The sequence below is a fragment of the Lagenorhynchus albirostris genome, chromosome 11, assembly GCF_949774975.1.
Source record: "Lagenorhynchus albirostris chromosome 11, mLagAlb1.1, whole genome shotgun sequence".
NCBI lineage: Eukaryota > Metazoa > Chordata > Mammalia > Artiodactyla > Delphinidae > Lagenorhynchus > Lagenorhynchus albirostris.
The window spans coordinates 79907617-79927699 of record NC_083105.1 but is presented as its reverse complement, the minus strand read 5'-3'; the positions used below and the strand labels follow the sequence as shown (position 1 = coordinate 79927699).

General features: G+C 42.0%; 1 protein-coding gene across 6 annotated transcripts in view; it reads right to left on the bottom strand.

Moving 5' to 3' along the window:
* TMTC1 (transmembrane O-mannosyltransferase targeting cadherins 1) overlaps positions 1-20083 on the bottom strand; it is a 264710-nt gene that overhangs the window by 77746 nt on the left and 166881 nt on the right. For all 6 annotated transcript variants that reach the window (XM_060166630.1, XM_060166633.1, XM_060166634.1 and 3 more), the window contains one exon: positions 13086-13207. In XM_060166630.1, coding sequence (XP_060022613.1) covers positions 13086-13207 — 122 coding nt within the window. The remainder of the gene's footprint in view (positions 1-13085; positions 13208-20083) is intronic.

Sequence of the window (20083 nt, the reverse complement as noted above, 5' to 3'; positions counted from 1 at the left end):
GGGGAGGCCTCACTGAAAACGTGACATGTGAAGAGCATACTGAAATGCAGGGGGCGCACCCTCCAGGCACCCAGATCCCCAGTGCCCGCTCTCTTCTCCCCCTGAAAGCAGCATCTCTGAGGAGCAATGTTAATCGAGCACATTTTCTGTGCCGAGTACATTCTCTACAGGAGCTCAGTTCATCCTTATATCCCTGGGGGTCACTGTTAGCAGCATTAAACTCCTGAAGACCCTGAAGAAGAGAAGCGAACGCATTTGCTGAATTCGGTCACACAGCTCATGTCCAGTAGAGCAAAGACAAAACCCCCGGAATTCCGGATTCCAGAGCCCACGCTCCACCTGCTGTCCTGACATTGGGGTTCTGCCTTGACTGCTGTGTTCCTCACACCTTATCACACAGCTTCACCTACTCCCTTCCCAATCACTCCATACATGACATCTCAATGGTCATTAACTGCCTCCTTGTAGGAAACAGCTGTCATCTGGCAGAGCGGTGGGGAAGGGAAACACTGGGATTCCAACAGCTCCAGAGCAACGGCCACCAAGTGGCAGAACAGGAGGATAATGAAGATGACAGCAACCAGATTAGCTATTTTGTACGTTTGCATGTTTGTTGAGTACTCCCTACGTGTCGGGCACTGTGCTAAGATCTTTATGTGGGCCTGTCCAATACTTGTAGGGTCTGGAACAAGGACAGTACTGGCTTTAAATATATTATCTAATTTAAAAACTCAATCCTCAGTATCTCCCACTTCATAAATGAGGAAACTAAAGCTTAGAGGACTTAAATAACTTGCCCATAGCTCCAAAAGCTAGGAATAGAGTCAGATCAGAAGTCCCACGGCCCTAACACTGTGCTATAATTCAGGAGTGGGCAAACTTTTTCTGTAAGAGGCCAGAGAGTAAATATTTCAGGCCATATGGGCTCTGTCCTTCCTAGTCAACTCTATCTTCGTAGCAGGAAAGCAGCCATTGACACTTATGTAAACGAATGGGCATGGCTGTGTTCCAACAAAATGTATTTATAAAAACAGGCGATGGGCCAGATTCCACTCACAGGCCGCAGTTGTTGAGCCCTGCTACAGCCAAAACGAAGGAGAATACCATTCCTTCCACTCAGCACAGGCATCGGGATCAAGTAACAGAATCATTTTTTTTCAGAAGTCCTTGTATTGACATATGGTTTAAAGAAATGCTAAGCCATATAAAATCATCTCCACTTAAGTTTGCAAATTTCTTAGAGGGTATCACATTCTTAAAAACTTGAACACAATATCAGAGATTAAGATGCTTCTCTATTATGACATTTCATCTTTCAACATCTGCTTTATTGCAGATCTCAGCTGCAGGGGGGTAGGACTGCTCTCTCCATTACTGGGGCAGGGCAAGTCCTCATTTTGAAAGTGGAAAATCAAGCAAATGAGAAACTACATACTTTTCTGGCCTCCAGGGAAATGAAACCAGACTCCAGTTTGGTCTGCTTAACCTGGTTAAGGAAAATCTGGGCTCTGACCAGAGACCTCCCCAGAGAGCCCAAAGGAGTCAGTGTAAACCACTGACAACTGCCAACATCATAACCTGGAGAACCAAGAGCCCAGCTGGCTGCTGAATGGCTTAGCTCAGTACCGAGAAACATTTTCAAAGCACGCTTGAGGGGCACCACGGCTGTCCCAGAGAAAGCAGCACAGAGATGATCTCTTGTTCACAGGCCACAGGGATCTGCAATTTTGAATGGATTTTACTGACAAGCTGCTCAGCCCACAGTGCTTATAAAAACTAAAGAAAGCTGCATCTCTCCTTTAAAAAATGCAAATCCAAAGAGAATTGAATAGGAAATATCAATCAACAACGTCTGTCCTTTCAAATTTGAATAGAAAATGTTTAAACCTGTTGTTTGAGAACTTTGAGTAGTTAGTCGTCGTGTAGACAGTACAAATGTACTTTCACGCTCTTAAGTGATAAAAGAACAACATTTCCCCTTCCCATTTACATCAACCCTGGAGAGATGACAATTTTCTATGACTGGGCCAAGTATTTTATGATGTTTGTTACGGCTTCACTTTTTGTTTTATTATATGCAGCAAAGAGAAGTGTTTTGCTATTAAGTAGAATTGAAATTCTACCTTTTAACTTAACAAGCTCAAACAACCCACTGAGAGTATCTATAAATAGCATTAATGATACAAGACAGACACATTCTTCCTATTTTATTACTCTAAAAAATTCCCAACTTTAGATAGTTTAAATGAAACATGTCCCTAATGAACTTCATGTTGATCTGTTGAATCCCCATCTGGCAAATTATCTGACCTTCAGATCTTATTCTGGTCTCATGAATGTTGACCCCAAATGGTTAAACAATAAAGCCCTGGAACCATGAGCCCCAAATAGGTGTTTGACGCTATAGCACGGGAAGCCCCAGGGAGACAATGGTGGCTCCTCAGATCAGATTGAACCTGGAAGCTGGCCCAGGTTCATTAGTGTCCCCATTTCTTGCCTTTTCTTTTTTATCTCAAACATTTGATGGATGGGGAAATTTCCCAAAAGACTGAATGCATTTGGATGTGAGAGTTTATTCACATTCCAAGAAAAAGGTATCTCTCATGCATTTCCTTAACTCCCCATCCTAGGGGTGCTGGGCTGGGTATGAAAAGCTTCTTTACATTTACTTCTCCGTAAATAGATTTGTTCTGTTCTTTTCTCGGCATTACCTATGGAGCAAACTGGGAGAAAAACCCTTTGCTTTCACCTCCTGAGAGCCTGCTAATTCTCTTTTACCTCTTTGAAGATGACATGCTTCCTCTCAACCTCCCAGCTCACCTACCAGCTCTAAAATTTATGAGACCTCCAGTGGTAAGTAAGGCAGGGTCTGGATCAGAAAAAAACCCGTTTGCCTCTCAATTCTGACACTTGCTGTTGTTTGATTTCAGACAAATTATTTATTACCCGGTTCTTAATTTTCTTATTTTGTAAAAGGGAATAATAATTTTACACTGTGCACAATTGATGATCCACACTAAACAATAAATAGCATTAATATTACGTTATAATAATAACAATATTATTAGGGCATTATTTTCTGCTAAATAGAGTAGAAGTCAGGAAATGTGCAGAGTTTACATGTATTCCAGGTGGAAACAGATAACTCTGTATTTGGCTCCTGTAAATGTAGTAACTTCCTAAGGTAACTAGAGCACTACTAGGTGTAGGGGAACAAAAGTGTTCTAGTGCAGACTTTGGGGGTTTGCAGTGAGGAGAAGGATTTCATTGGAGAATAAAGAGTCTAGAACTGGGTCTAGAAAGCTGGGTTCTTCTCTGACACTGGTGAGCTCTGTGCAACAGATTTACTTACAGAGCCTTATCGGGCCTTAGTTGTTTGTATTACAAGGGCTAAATATTGCCTGCCTTCAAGGCAGCTTAAAATGCAGCTACCTTGAAAGGTTGTTGCATGGAGTAAATGAAATAATATATGTGGGTGTGCTCTGTGAACTGAATACAAGGTATCCGTGTTCTCAAGGGCAGTGTCTATGTGTTCATGTGTGTATTACTACATCAATAAAATATGTGGTAGATCTGTAAATACACCTCAAGAAACCTAGTTTATCAAAGTCCAGATTGACCCAAACTGTCTAATTTACAGGACAACTGTAAGTCTTTTAAGAGCATCCACCAAGAACACCCTTAAAACTTCAAAATACCTTGTACGATATTGTTGGCTTCTGAAAGGTATGACTCATACATCATTTTTATAGAACAAACTACTGAAGAAAACAAGGTACACTGGTCATATGTGAAATACATATGGCCACATATTTAAGTTAAGGAACGTTCATAAACCTCGACCACAAAAAGCACTAAGCAAATCTTCCCTTAGATCCATTTCAAATCTTTCTCTATTCCGTCTATCTTTGTGAAAGTGAAGGAAATGAAAAACATAAACTCTTCGGTGAATTAACGCATAATGAAGAGGCTTTTGTCTTCAACTTTAATAAGAAATAAAGCATTAACTGTTTGGAAGTTCGGGCCAGTTTTTAAGGATAGAGTACTGTTTTATTCATTTTTTCAGGCTAAGCACCTGCATGGAAGAGGGGCTGCTTCCTAAGTGTGATTGAACATTGCGGTGGAAGGTACCGGAAACTAACATGGACACAAAAGTGAACTTAAAAATGAATCAATCCAAGTCGAGCCCAAAGATGACTTATCACCAGCAGTACTGTCCATACTCAGGGTGCAGTGTTTCCCTGCGCAAGCACCTTCACCCGAGCCTGGCTTACTTCCCTCTCTGCCTGGTTCCAGTAGCCACAACAAATTTTCCATCTGGGCCTGAGAGGCCTTTTGGCCAAAGCCAACCACCTCCCAAGTCACTCTGAATCTAATTCTAAAAAGTCAGGAAAACAACCTTTCTCAACCCTCGTACAGTATACTCAGCTCTAGGACCTGAATTCTGCCATTTCTTCCATAAACCACCATATTCTAGAGCCAGGCATCTTCACTTTTGAAGCAAAGGCATTAATGGACAATTCACTAGTTGTTGCCGTCCCCTCGTCTCTTCCCCTATATTAGCACAGACCTGACTGTACATGCTGTGTCATATGTCCAGTGTTCTTTAATTTTCTACAATACTCTCTAATGAAGCATCTATTTTTCTGGATATTATGAGAAAACACAAACATACAAAATGGTGGTCCCAACTCTCATGAGGGCAAGACGATCCAGGTTTCTAAAACAGTGGGGAGGATATTTTAAGATTACTAAAATTTGTATAAGAAGTCACTGGTTTGAGATGTATTCCCCAGCACAGAATCCAAGAGCAAAGGAAAGAAATAGATTCACGACAAGGGGTCTTAATGGAAGGGAGGTTGAAATGGCAACACTTAAATCCATTCACACCCTCCAGGCAGGTGACTGGGTGTGTGATACCCACAAGCTAGTCTCTCCTCCACTCCCAGGGGCACGTTTCATAACCTCTTCCAGTTTTATGTTTCAGAATGCTAGCCTGCTAAGTTAGGGGTGTTCACTTTTTTAAAACATTGAGATATAAGTGACATATGACATCATATTAGTGTCAGGTGTACAACATCATGATTTGATATTTCTGTATATTGCAAAATGAGCACCAGAATAACTCTAGTTAACACACATCACCTCACAGTTACGATTTCTTTTTCTTGTGATGAGAACTTTTAATATCTAATTCTCTTAGCAACTTTCAAACATACAATACAGTATTATTAAGTAAACATTACATGCCCAGGACTTATTTAACTTATAATTGGAAGTTTGTGCCTTTTGACCCCCTTCACCCATTTTGCCCACCCCTCATTCCCTGCTTCTGGCAACCACCAATCTGTTCTCATTGTCATGAGCTGAGTTTTTTTTTTTCCTTTGGGGTTGTTCACTTTTGAGCGCATGAAGTTAAAAAAGAAACAGAGGTTTATAGTACTGAAGGAGGAGGCGGAAAAGGGCTGGGAAGGAGAGGCCTATACTCTGCTACGTTGATTTCCTTCCACTTTGACTCACCCAATCTCCTCATTTGTACAAGGCAGACTGAAATAATGACTTGCAATTACCTAGCATAGCTTATAGCAATTTGCACATATATTATTCCATTTAGTCTCATCTGAATTCAGATTCTACTCTCCAAATTTTACGTTCAAATCCTGGTTTCCAAGACATTTGCTGTTCTCCATTAAGGACTCGGACATAAACATTCATCTTTTATAACTAACAGGGTTCTCTAATAGTAAGGCCATGATTCCAGTCTAGTAAATAACGGTTCAAGTTTATCCTCACTTTGTGCCGTTGGCTGAGCACAATTCATTGAGCACAACAGGTTGGCCAACTGATCCTCAGCCCATTTGCACACTGACCTCCTCTCAGCTCACTCATTCCCACCATTGCTCTGTTCTATGTGACCTACAATCTCCAATTTTGTAACACAGTCAGTTGAGTCCCTCAGCAAAGCCCTGCTGCTTCCTTCCTGGAAGGAAGAACTCATACAGCACTCACCCTCACCATGACCCGGTGACCATTACCAAGTCCCGTGCAGCCCCAGGACCCTCCCAACCTGGGCACTGCCCTGGAAAGTAGCCCTCACTGGACAAGGTCTACCTCCCAGATCTCATTCCTCTTCTGCGTTCAGGTCTCAAGGGGATGAACACATTGAAGTCAAATCTTCCCATCCTTTCCCCATGGTATTCTGAGGAACAACTTTAACGGACTTCTGAAAACCCAGTGTAGGGGGACAGAGGGACACACTGGACTCAGTACCTGTCACCCTGTGAGCAACCTTACCTGTGCTCTGAGCCCGGTTTCGATATTAGGCTTCAGCACAATTCCTGAGTCTCTCCTCACGACTTGATACGGATACACAAACGTCTGACCTGTTCTCATGGCTGCAACCTGTCTTGATAAGCTGCCTGCACCATGGCCCCATGGACGGGGCATCTGCCATTGCTCTTGTTGCCCCACCCCAGTGTTTAGGCTCCTATTTCCTACTGGCACATACTCCTCACTGATGCTTGGCCATGGGAACTTCTAAGCAACACATGTTCCTGCTGCTTATGAGGACACCCTATCAGCTCACGGAGGAGGCCCCACACCACTGCTGCCCAGACCATCCCCTAGTGCCCACTGCCAGGCCCTTCAGAGAGCCTGTCCTCGTGGCAGATGAACTTCCTCTTTGCTCCTGCCTCCCCCCAGGGGACATGTCCCCCTTCCCCTACTTGGGCATCTTGCTGAAACTGAGCAGGACGAATATGTGTTTCACCTCCTAAGAGGAAAAATTCATGCTTTCCACAAGGTTATTCTAAGTCACAAAGAGTTGAACTTGGGAGCTGAAAGGGACCTTCGAGACCATGCAGCACTATGGTAACTGGAGTTCAGATTTCCCAAACCAGCAAAATGTCCAAAAGGAGGGAGTTGAGTGGGGGAGGAGGAACTAATGGAGGGCTGTATATCCCCTCCTGCTCTCATCATGCAGGAAGAGAAAGGATATTTTAAATTTATTTATTTTAATTTTATTTATTTTTTATTTTTGGCTGTGTTGGGTCTTCCTTGCTGCACGCGGGCCTTCCCCGGTTGCGGTGAGTGGGGGCCGCTCTCCGCTGTGGTGCGCGGGCCTCTCACTGTGGTGGCCTCTCCCGCTGTGGAGCACAAGCTCTAGGCGTGTGGGCTTCTGTAGTTGCGGCTCTCGAGCTCCAGAGCGCAGACTCAGTAGTTGTGGTGCACGGGCCTAGTTGCTCCACGGCACGTGGGATCCTCCCAGACCAGGGCTCGAACCCCTGTTCCCTGCCTTGGCAGGCGGATTCTTAACCACTGCGCCACCAGGGAAGCCCGAGAAAGGATATTTTAATACCAAAAATATAGGAAACATATAATTTCATAATTTTTTAAATGAATTGATTTAACTTTATGAAAAACTCACTGCATTATCTTTCTTTCTCTCCTCACCCCCCAGTTTGGTCAGTCCAGAGACAACTGTGGCACGAAGATCTAAGCAACATTAGGGGATTACCGGGCAAGGCCAACACTCAGGTTTTACAGATACGAAAGTGATTCCCCCAGGACAGCCAGGCAGCACAGGACAGACTGGGCTGTGTTGCTTCCCAGGTCAGTTCTCCTTCTACTGGATTTGCTAAAGTAAGGTTTTATTGATATCAAATGATTTCTCTGATGATTTGAGTATTTGGCAAAACTTCGATTCGCTCCCAAATAATCATCACTCTCTTCCAGCAGCTCTGAAGGAGCATATGCATAGATGGCTCATCAGTAGGGATCCCCAGTGTCAGATAACGGGGGTAGTGTTCTTTCAGAGGTGACATTTCTCACTTTGCATCCTGAGGAATACATACTGCAGTACTGTTTCAATAGCAACCTGTGTAAGATTAAAAATTCCATTTAGAATTAATAGGTGTGATTTGAAGGTATTTCTCAAAATTGAATATGGAAAAGAGTCACTTGTCTTCCATGTCTCCATGTCTGATGTGTCCATTAGCTTAGGAACTATACAAAACAAATGGCATCTCTTTCTAAGAGTAGGGCAGTTTAAAAATTTTCTTTCTTCCCTCAAACACAGGTGGTCTAACTTCTCCTTCTGTGATCCCAGTTTTTCTTGATCAGTTCCATCCACATTATTGGTTCTGCCTTCACTTACTTCTGTCCATTCTTATCCCCTCTCCACTCATTCATGTTTTCTTAAAGTAGTTTAGGAATTTGCTCTTTGGCACTGAAGCGAATAAATCACCCTTAATCTGGCATGTGAATGGATCTCTGATCACATTCTACAACTTTATTGGAGAGCTCTCAACAACTATTTCTGCTTCATCGATTCTAAGAAATTTTAGTCCTTTGAAGCATTCTAATGTGGTTTTTATAAAATACAAAAAAGTAGCCATTGAATTATATGCTTCTCTTGAGATAAGAATAAGAGATCAAAACTTCTGTGAAAGAATGATTTAAGCCCCAAACTCTCCTGCCTGTTCAAAAAAGACATCCATAAAATTGGCATTTATCACCAGAAGAAAAGATTATTCCAATTTCTTTTGGTGGCAAAACTCTGACCCTAAAGCCATGCAGTGCCAAATAAATTGCCCATTTCTGTCCCTTTTATCCACAGATTTCAAAGTGCAAGTGAGAGGCAGGTGATATTTTGGGTCTGTGCTAGGTTAGGATGGAGGGAGAACAGAAGCTAGAAGATTTAAGTGGCTTGTTCATTGTCAGGCGGAAAGGCAGAGGATGAAAGAGCACTGTTGGTCCGACTCGTTCTGGGCTTTTCTTGTAAAATGGCCAAGCCAGCTCCCTGGGATATTTTAATACCAAAAATATAGGAAACTCGCCTGGGCTTCGGTGAGGGTGGACGTGACCTCTGTAGTGTTCACGGATGGGATCCCAAGGCTGGAACCTTGCTCCTTACCTTGAATATTTAATGAGTAGGAAGTTCACTTACCAACTGAGCTTTCTATTTCATCTTCCTCTTGTTTGCTGAAGTTTTCGAGACAACATGGATTTTCTGCATAAAGATGATGATTTGAATTCTCAAGAAAGCCACAGAGTACATGTTTTCCTCAAAGCACTAGGGTACGAATGCTATGGAGAATGGCTCTTTCTTGTCAAGGTCAATAATGGAAGGAGAGAAGAGAATCTTCCGTGCAGAGAAGATTCCCGTGTGTATAAAAGGCTTGGACACATCCTTCAGCATCGTGGAAGCCAGCGTGTAGGTTTATTAAATGCACCGGCATCACCTGGTGCTCTGGCACCTTCCAAGGAATGCCTGCAGCGTCTGCAACATTCTCTGCAGCCCTGAGGAAGATTCCAGCAGCTCCTTACCCAACTGTCTACCATTCTCCACTGAGATGGGGGAGGCTGGTCTCTGCTGAGTAAAATCTTTTCTGGAGAAAAGTCCCCATTTTCATGAAAACTGTCAGCATGTATAAACTGCCTCCGATGAAGTCATTAGAAACTCTCTAAAGCCACAGCACAGAAGTTTCCGCACATAGGTTTTGATTTCTGACTCAGCTGCACAATTTTAGATAACAATGGAATCCAGCACCATAATTAAAACGGCTCCCTTGGGGCTTCCCTGGTGGCGCAGTGGTTGAGAGTCCGCCTGCCAGTGCAGGGGACATGGGTTCAAGCCCTGGTCTGGGAAGATCCCACGTGCCGCGGAGCAACCGGGCCCGTGAGCCACAACTACTGAGCCTGCGCATCTGGAGCCTGTGCTCCGCAACAAGAGAGGCCGCGATAGGCCTGTGCACCGCGATGAAGAGTGGCCCCCGCTTGCCACAGCTAGAGAAAGCCCTTGCACAGAAACGAAGACCCAACATAGCCAAAAATAAAAATAAATAAATAAATTAATTAAACAAACAAACAAACAAAGAAAAACAGCTCCCTTATGGTGCTACTTACAACAATGACTGTGAAGGAAGGCTGGGGTTTGTGAGAGGTACAATGGCTCTCTCAAAAACTCCTCGGCTTCCACCAACCCCAGTTCCCCCAAATTTGAGTTAAACTCTCAGGTTTGTGCTCAGAGCTGTGTACCTGGACTAGTGACGTGCCCTCTTCCTCAGCCTCCAGGACCATCTATAAGGGGCAGGAGACACTTCCACTTCCTAGTCACATGGCCTTGGCATCTGCCAAGACCGCGGCTCTGGAGGGGGAAAGAGGCCTGGCTGGGCACAGTGATGATATGGATATGAATCCAGGAGACGCTGGGCAGTAAAGACAAACCCTCGGAAAACGATGGGTGCTTGACATCAGCACGACGATGCACAGATGCGGGAACTTGGAGAGAAAAGGGCAGCCATCTTTTTAATGAAGACCGGTTTCCTGAAATTGATCTTGGGTGACTCTGCACCAAGTTTGCCAGATGCAGCAAAATTCAAATGGGTTCTGAGAGGCAGGCACTTGCTCTTGGTAATACTGATGTTTTCTTTATATTTCAAACTTTTATTTTAATCCAAATCAGCTTACTCCTAGTGGAAAAAGGGCAGGGCATGACTTTGTCTGTTTTAGAGAAAAGAAATGGAGTCACAAAAAGGTCTATTGAAGATATGGCAGCACAGGAAGAGCCAGAGCTGGCATGATTCTCTGGGTGTTTGGAGGACACACTACCTGGGCGACAGAAATCCCTGACTTTACATAAGACAGCTCACAAATGGTTGATGACAATATTATGGGCTTCTATAATGTTTACCTGAGGCTCTCTTCCAGAAGAATGAAATTTAACCTCTTGTTTAAAATTCCAGCCCTTTATGTCCTCAAAACATTTTCTCTTGTATTTGGATTAGAAAATCTTACCACACATGCACTCAGAACACCAAGTGCTGTGGATTCAGATCTCAGGACTCTTGAAAGTATCCTGCGCTGATTTCCAAATGGAGTTGAGCTGAAAGTACTTTACTGTGTTCGTATTTTCTTCATCTTGTTCAATTGACGAGACGTTACTATCAGAGAAGCAATATAACCTGGAAGGTGCCAGATCTGTCAGCAGACAAGGATCTCTATTCCACTGCTTTGCCACTTACTAGCTATGTCACTTGGGCAAGTTATTTAACCTCTCAGAGCCCAGGCTTTATTTCTGTAAAATGGGTATAATGGTATTAGCTACATCAGAAAGCTGATATCAGCGATAACACTTGCTATTTATTGAACATGTACAGTATAAAGCATTTTATAAGTTTTTTATACAAAACATTTTTATAAATGGCCATCCCATTTAATGCCATTAAAATCTCACTGAGTTGGGTGCTATTATCTTCATTTGACACAGATGAGGAAACAGAGGCTTTGTGACATCACACTCATGTCACACTCTGACTGCAGGAACATGCTATGAACCACCACATACAGCATGAATTAACTGATAAAATAAATATAACATGCTTAGCATAGTGACTGACCTATAATAAAGGTTCAATAAAAGTTTTGATACAATTAATGTTTACTGAGTATGATACTATTTTAAAGAATATCCAGCTCTGTTAAACGATTAGAGTGGAAGACACCATTTTGTTTTTAATCAGCAGTTAATAAACTCTTTGAGGGGAAAAAACCTGAGATTCACTTATTTTTGCAGCCTCAGATTGTAGTAGAGCATGCCTGGGACAGACGCTCTGTGAATATCTGTTAAGTGAAGAATAAATACAGATTCCACTTGGAATCAGGAGTCCTACAGACAAAACCTGACTGAAGCCACTCTCAGCTGCTCTAAGCAAAAACACGTCTGGAACAGACACGGAGGTCCTCCTTTGCCCTCCATATTCCTCAGTACTGGCAAGCCTTCATAAGCCTGTTATTTTAAGTCAATATAGAACGCAAAGAAATTTCGTATTTTTGTCCTCATCAAATAGTTTTTATCAAGAAATAATCTCCTTCCCAAACTGTGCTGTAGACACATAAAGAAAATTAAGGGCCACACTCTCCTTAACCAAGTCAAAACAAGATGCTGTTAAGTCTTAAGAAAGCTGTTAGGTACTTACTCTGGGGGGGAATCGAAGGTTATGAAATTCATTTCTAATTATATGCATTTTAAAATTTCTAACTCAATATCCAAAAATGTAATAAATTTTACTATTTAATACTTAAATTAATCTCATTTAAATTAAGTTTAAAATTAACTTAAATTTCTAACTCAAAATGAAGAAATAAAAATGAATAATTTCCTGATAATATTTTGGTTTACTGTATTTATTTTGTTGCCTTTTAGAAAAGTTCATTCTTGGGACTTCCCCGGTGGTCCAGTGGTTAAGACTCTGCCTTCCAATGCAGGGGGCATGGGTTCGATCCCCGGTCGGTGAACTAAGATCCCACATGCTGCGTGGTGTGGCCAAAAATAATAATAATAATAATAAAATAAAAAATAAAAAGGTCTTAAAAAATTTTTTTAAAGAGAAAAGTTCATTCTTATGTATAATTCATCAAATTACTTAATTTTAGGAAGCTTAATAAAATCCTTATTTTAAAAATGAGAAAACATGGGTGCAAAAAAAAGAAAATCTTCATGTGCTACTCAAGGTCACACAATGGATAAACGGCAGAACCATTTCAGGGACATTTTCAGGCTTTTGAAAAGAAACAGGCCTTGGAATGCTGACATTTGAATAAGACTAGAGAACAGACAAGCTTCAGCACGATTCAAATATTCAGAGCTAAGTGGCATTATGTAATCATACAAGTCTGAATGCCCTTTATAATTTTAACCAATTTTTTTCTCAAGGACAAGTTTCCTTCAGATTGTTCCTATTTTTAAATTAAAGAACAAAGAAAGAGAGAGAAAGAAGATAGAAGTTAATTAAAATCATGCTACTTAACACAGTTAATAATTTTATCCAAATCAACAAATATTTCTAGAAAGTTACTGTAATTATGTTTAATAAACACAGATACTTGAACAAAGAAGTCGTGGTAAACGATTGCTGCTAAAATTCTGAATATACTCTGGTCAATATTCTCATCCAACTTCCTCTTTGGCTGTTTTTAAAGCTGGGGTAATAAACACCGCAAAGATCTGTCATACACACAAAGAACGGTCTCTCTGGAGCCATCAGTGTTGGTCTGGTAAAGAGGAATCCAGGAGCGGTAATTACCTAGGCATGTATAGCACTCTCTCGGCCACCACGAAACCCACCCTGAAGAAGAGGTTGCTGGCTGGGATGAACGGGAAAACCAGGAACAACAAGCCCACCAAAACTTCCCTGTGCTCCAATCTCTGAAACACACAATAGTGGAGGACAAATTAATCTGGGTTTAATTCCACTTCCGTCAGCATTTAACCATCTCTTTCATTTTCAACTTCTCATTGAAGGAATGAATAAATTAGACCAATGTAAACCTTTTGATTAGTGTGCTGAATTCATCAGAGAAAGCCCTCAGGCTAAAACCTCTGGCTCATGGAAATAGTCGCATGTACCCCTGACACACATTTGCCACCCAGAACATCTGCTATTTGCCTAACATGATCAGTGACCATTACTCCTTATTCTGGGCTGGCCCTACAGCCATCCTGCTTCTTGGTCTGGCTCCTTTTAGAGTCCCTGTGCCCCCAGGCAACTCATTCCTGGGAGCAAAGCAGCTGGGTGGGATCAAGCTCACTAAGGCATCATGGAGAATTACTGTCCTCTCAGAAACAGAACACATTAAAAGCAAAACAAACAAAAACAAAGAAGAAGAAGAAGAAAAAAAAAAACCCACACAAAGCCCACCAGGAGAGGCAAAGCTTAGCATGAAGAAAATTAAATGCAAATGGTGAAATGTGGGGCACCAGTGAGGGAGATCATTTGAGCTGAGGTGTTTTTAGCATCTTTCCAAATAAGCCAGTAAGCAAGCATTTATTCCATGAAATTTTTTGGAATCAAAATTCATTACAATAAATCATTAAACTGACAGAACACCTTTCTCTTACACTGTATATATTAATTTGTAAAGATTTTTGTCACTTATAGTTAACATAAAATATTTCTATTTATTACTAATAATATGTTGTAATGGGCACTGTAAAAGCTAGTGTGTATTTCCAAATAGATGTATTTGAAGGAATTCCTATTTAAAACAAACCTAAATGTATTGGATGGTATTACTTTTTTCTTTTTAAAAAAAGTTTAAGGGAAAAGCCAAATAGAACTTTCCATGTTACAGTTTTAAATTTTTTCTTATAAACATTTTAAAATAGCCTATTACTTTTAATAATTGTGAAAGACTAAACAAAAGAATTTCTAAAACATATATAAGATTCCCTAATACAACTACTAATATTTTAAGTAGACAAAGTAAAAGATTTCAAACATCTTGAGACAGTTGTCACCTGGATTTTATTAAAATCTTTGTTTTGCTGACTACAAAATATTGAATAACAAAGTTTCTAGGAGCAATTCCATATGAACAAATGTGATTTGGACAATTTCCTTTAAAAGTAAGGGAACGTAAGTAATGATCTCATTTTTTACCTAGAGTAACCACACTCTTTAGAATTAAAAGATGAAAGAAGAAGAAAAAATTTTGCATAACAAGCCTTCAACTCAAATGGATACAATAATGTTGTATTTTCTATGACCCACTTAAATTGAAGGAATAAAACAGGTGAGAAGTAACAAGTTCCTTATATTTAAAAACTGCAAGCTATCTTTGTAATTTAGATTTTTCTTTCAGTTTACAGGGTATATTTCAGTCCAAGAATTTAAAGATTTGTAAAGAGAATGTAATACCCCCTATTAATTAATCCTAAGCATGGAGGCAAGGGCAAGGGTTAAGAGAATTCTGACCAGGTCACCATCCAGGTCCCTGGATCGTGTTTTACCCCGTGAGGCGCCTCCCCACCTCATTGCGGTTATTGGAGATCAGCCCTCACTGCGGATCTGAAAGAGGCGTCGCCTTCACATCCCCAGTGTCACCCCTTGCTGCCTGACCGAAGGCCCTTCCTCACTGTGGTGTCGTATGTTTCCGGCCTTTACTCAGCAGAAGCCCGAGCTGGGGAGCCAGTAGGTTGGGAGGAGCCGGTGTCCGGGGAGCACAGAGGCGCCCTCGGGCTCCTCCCTCCCCAGTCCCGGAGCCCCTGCAGCAGGCGGTCCCGAGAGCTGCCGCCGCTGCTGGAGGTGCGGAGATGGGGCTGCAGGCTCCAGGCACGGCCTTTATTCCCTTCCTGGCCCTCATCCCAGTTGTGATTACGTATTTATCTGTGTGCTCACTGTCTTTAATTAACGTCTCCAGCAGACTGTAAGCTCCATGAGGACAGGAGCTGCTCAGTTGTGTTCAGTGGCGCGTGGTTTGTGCTCAGCTCAGTGCCTGGCACTTAGTGTTTAGAAATATTTGTTGAATAAATCAATAAATGAATAAATGTTCCATGTGAGACAGAAAACTGGGTGTGAGAAGGGGAGAGGACCGAGAGGGCTTCCTGGTGGAGGGGGGACAATCTGGGGTTGAAAATTGAATGAATGCTCACAAGGTAGATGTGGTGGGCTTGGGGAGGGGGAGGGGGTCACAGTGAGGCGCATTCGGGCAGAAGATACAGAATGTACAAAGCAGGGAATAACCCTGGACATGTTGGCAGGTGACAAACCATCAGGGTGTTGTGTGCTCTGTGTGGAGTTGACTTTTACCTACAGGCAACAAGGATGGAGTAAAGGGTCCCACACGCATAGAAAGAAAAGCAAGTCAGTGTCCAGCAGCTGATGTCCATGTTCCAGTTGTGGCCCTGCTACCATTAGTCACCTTGAGCAGGAATGAAATTAGCCCTTCCCTGTGTCAACTATTAAATGAGGTAAGTGAAGCTCACAGCTTGTGTTGTGGATCAACACAAAGGTTTCTTGATCAGAGAGAAAGTCCACGTCATTGGAGTTGTGAGCTTAGAGCCTACCACTCCACATTGCTACCAGAGGGGCTGTCTTATGCGGTGTTTTACTTTGTTTTCAAAACATTCAACTGAAGACAGTGGCACAGTGCCCAAACTCAATGAAGTTTCACTATTTATCTCAAGAAAAATAACATTCATGAAAAAAATTCTTGAGTCTCAAATTAAACTGATGATAATCTTCTCTCCTCCCCATTCAGTCAAGAGAGATAGAAAATATTCAAGAATATATTATTTAAACTGCAAGTTGATCAGCCAAGCAGAAAGTTGTAAGTTAGGGAAAAAATATGTCATGAACATGGCTGAATTTCCTAGAATGAGAAAGACTGGGAGAGAATCCAATTTTGTGTCCTGTGGATCACAGATGTGACAAAGTTGGCTAAATAATTTATAGCTTATTTCACCCTAACAGATACAGATGAAACGCAAACAAAATAAGAGTGTGGGAAAAAGAGAAAATGCGTGGCATTTTCCAAAGTACACAGAGTGCATTCATTTCTAGGAAAAGAGGCAAATGGAAATTGATTCCAAATACACTAGGGGGTGAAAAGACATGAGAATTAAAACAGCTAATAATGCAGCCAATAATAATAATACACATTATTTGTCTGATTACCTGTGCAACTTCAGACAAATTAATTTACTTCTCTGAGTTTTAATTTGATGATCAAAAACAAAAAAAGAGGTTACTGATACCTATTGTATCTGTAGGAAAAATGTGTGATAGATTCACTCTGATAGGTGTTAGTCTTGACTTTTTTCCTGGCTCGGGAGGATACAGAAAATCATTCCCCTGAGCTGCAAAGAGAGAAAAATCCCTTAACATACCTCTTAGGGCGCCCAGAGAATCATGCGGCCACCATCAGCACAGTCACGCATCTGAGAGCCGCTAATGGAAAAGCAGTGAGCTTCTCAGAAACATAAATTACCTCAGAGGAGCACCAGCTCCAGAATCTGAGTCTAGCCTGGTCGCTTCTGGTTTATCCCATCCCCTTCCTACTCCCGGCTTCCTTTTCAAAGAACAAGTCATAGGTGAGGACACATACACAAGCACACAGACAGATACACACACACATACACACATACATGCATGTGCACATGGCCAGCAGTGTGTGGATGAGTGGTCATGAGAAGAGGATGCCTCCCTGTCCCATTCAACCCAGACAACATCTACTGCAGCCTGCTTCCTTCCAGAACAGCAGAGAACAGGCCTCATTATAGTAATTATTACCATCATTCCCATCATCATATTTTCTCTCACCTCTAAACAGGTTTCAGATAAAGAATACAGCGCATTCAGCATGTTCTTACAGTTCTGCGTAGAGCACGGTTATATTTCAATCCTAAGGATGTATTTGGCAGCTCTAGACTCTAGCTGTCTGCATCTAATTTGTCAATTTCAGGGAAGCTGATGACAGTAGAGCTCCCTCTTCAGCCCTGGGAGTAAGGCATTTCCAAGCTGACAACTGGCAGGGCTGCATACTTCCCAGGCCCTCTTTTCTCATCTGTTTTTGGGTCTACTTCCTCCACTAGACTATGCCTTCCTTGATGGGAGTCACCGTCTCACTTAGATTTATCCAGATACCTGGCACATACATAACTGGCATTCAGCAAACTGTGTTGCAATAAGAAAGATTAGTGATGGAAGTTGCATATACATCACTGAGGTTCATTTTAGAGACTTCTCACTAAGGAAAACTTGTACTTTTGGTAACCGTCTGAAACACAGTGTTTGCAGTGTTAATTTGGGGTGAGAAGTCCTTGAACATCCAAAGTACCTCACAAGGGTCTGACAGAGCTGACCGACAGCAGTGAGGTACTTTTAATCAGGATACATGCATACCTTCTATGTCTCTCTAATTGCATTCATTGCTACTAACTACTACTTGGTCTCGCAAGGTCGTGGGACATTTCTGCTTAGGAAAAGTGACATCTTTCACATTATTGAAGTTCAATTTTAATTTTGTGAATATTTCAATGTATTAAAATAGTCAATAATTTATCACTGTTATTATTATGATGGAAATTACTTTTAACTGAGGAAGGCAAGTTATTTAATCAATTTAAATCCCCATTGCTTTATCTGACTGCACAGTACTGCCTCATCTCTTGTTCTGAATCCCAGTTACTCAGCTGGGGGTGCCGGGCAGTGAGCTAGGCTCATTCACTTGCTAAGTGACTCCCAAATTGCCACCCTGTAGCAGGCAACCCAAACTTATGCCAGCTTAAAAAATTCTATTTAATCTTCACAACAATTCTGTGGAGCTGAATATTATTTTCCTTGCTGTAAACTCAAATGCCTGAGACCTTTGGGTTCTTCACAATAGCTGCAACTGCAAATCAGCAGTTGTACTGTGTTATTTCTGTGAGAAACTTTCCTCAAGGCTGCACAGGACTTCAGGTCTCCTTCCTGCGGAACGGAACCTGGGCTCTCCCTGTGCTGCTTCTGTATATTTTAAGAATTTTTTGAAGCCCCAAACCCCTATTACTGTCCAGAGGAAATGCATCGGTAAGTCTCCACTTGAGCAAATCAGAGGCTCAGGTTTATTTAAAACATCATGAGCTCTGAACCTACACAAGCCCTTAGATGCTCCCAAATGATGATAATACAGACTGCATGAAATGGATGGAGAACTGGTCTCAGAACACTAACTCAAGACCAGCATGGGAAGGGGCAAGCCAGAAGTAGAGAGAGAGAGAAAGAGCTTGGCTGTTTAGGCCAATGGGATTCTGTCTAAGCTCTGCACAAATGTACCTTGAACTTCTTTCCCCCCCCCCCCCGGGTTGCCTTCCTGTCTACTTGACCTTCACTATTGTCTATATTTTCCTTTGAATTTTACAGCCCCTCCCTGCTTCACATCTGTCTGACAGTGGCTCAGTTTGCCTGTCTCCAGGCACAGCTCCTGTCTGGGGATCCTCTCCATGGTCACAGCTCTCACCTGGTGTTGGTGACAGTTCCCTCCTCTGACCCTTCAGGCCACCTGGTAGGTGTCCCTTGGCATGTTAGCTCCACTCTGCCCACATCACTGCAAAGGTCCCTTCATAAACTCTTCAGTCACCCCATGGGCCGTGCACTGTGTATCCTGCCAGGGCTCTGACTAATAGACCACAGTGGAAGAGCATGCGGTGCAGATGGAAGCAGAGATGTGGATTCTAAAGAAGGGTCAGAACACTGGCTTTTGTGAGCTATTAGGAGCTGGCTCCAGACCACTCCTGACTTGGTCCCATCCTTGCATTGTTGTATTTCCATTAAGTTTCAGCCCTTGGGTGAACCACCCTTTTTTGAGGCCACTGAAATTATAGAAAATTCTAAATGTTGTATAAAAACAGTAAAGACAAATACCAATCTAAGAGAGCTTTTATCTGGCAAATGATATTGAGACCAATCTCTCAGCAGTTGGAGAGGAGAAAGTTTTGAATTTTTACTGCTCTTACAATATGAAATGCAACAGACCACTTCTTAATGATTCCAACAAGATCTAGAATCTGAACTCCATTTCAGTAACGCAGGAGGCAAGAGGAATCTTGGGATGGTCTCAAGGGTAGAGAGAAGAAGAAAACTTGAAAGCTGATTCTCAGAGCCTCAGTCGCAAGTGCCAAATTCCTTGATGATTATATAGTCAACCGGGACCCTAAGTTAGGCCCAGTGGCCACAGTGCCACACTACGAGAGGCTGAAGGACAGTCCACCCATGACATAAACACAATTCGCATCTCACACGTAAGCGTGGAAAGGTACCACTTGCCGCTTTTTTCTTCCCTGGTCTGAAATCAATGAAATAAGCCAAGTTGGGAGAGAAAATAGCTTTGGTTCAGGATCTCAAAAGCATGGCTGCCAACCCACACACTCCTTGGTTCAAGCTGGTGATATCACTTCCTCATTTTCATGTGCCCTAAAATTTACTCATAAGTGCACATGGAAAAAATTTTTAAAGGGGAAATGAATGAAGAAATTATACCTCCTCGGAGACAAAAGTAGATTTGTACACTCTATCTTCTCTGAGCCAATTTAAACACTGCTTTTCCCACGCCAAGCTTTCTTCACTGAGGAGCTTTGCCAGATGCACTAATGAACACAGAGCCGAAGGGAGATTAAAATAAGAGCATTCATAAAACGACACTTTGGATTTCTGGTCCTTGGTTGTGGACTTCATTTCTTTGCAGAGTTTTTTGTTTGATTTGTTTTTAATCAATAGTCTAAATCTTCCTGCCAACAATAGATTCTGGGATTGAAACTTCTTAT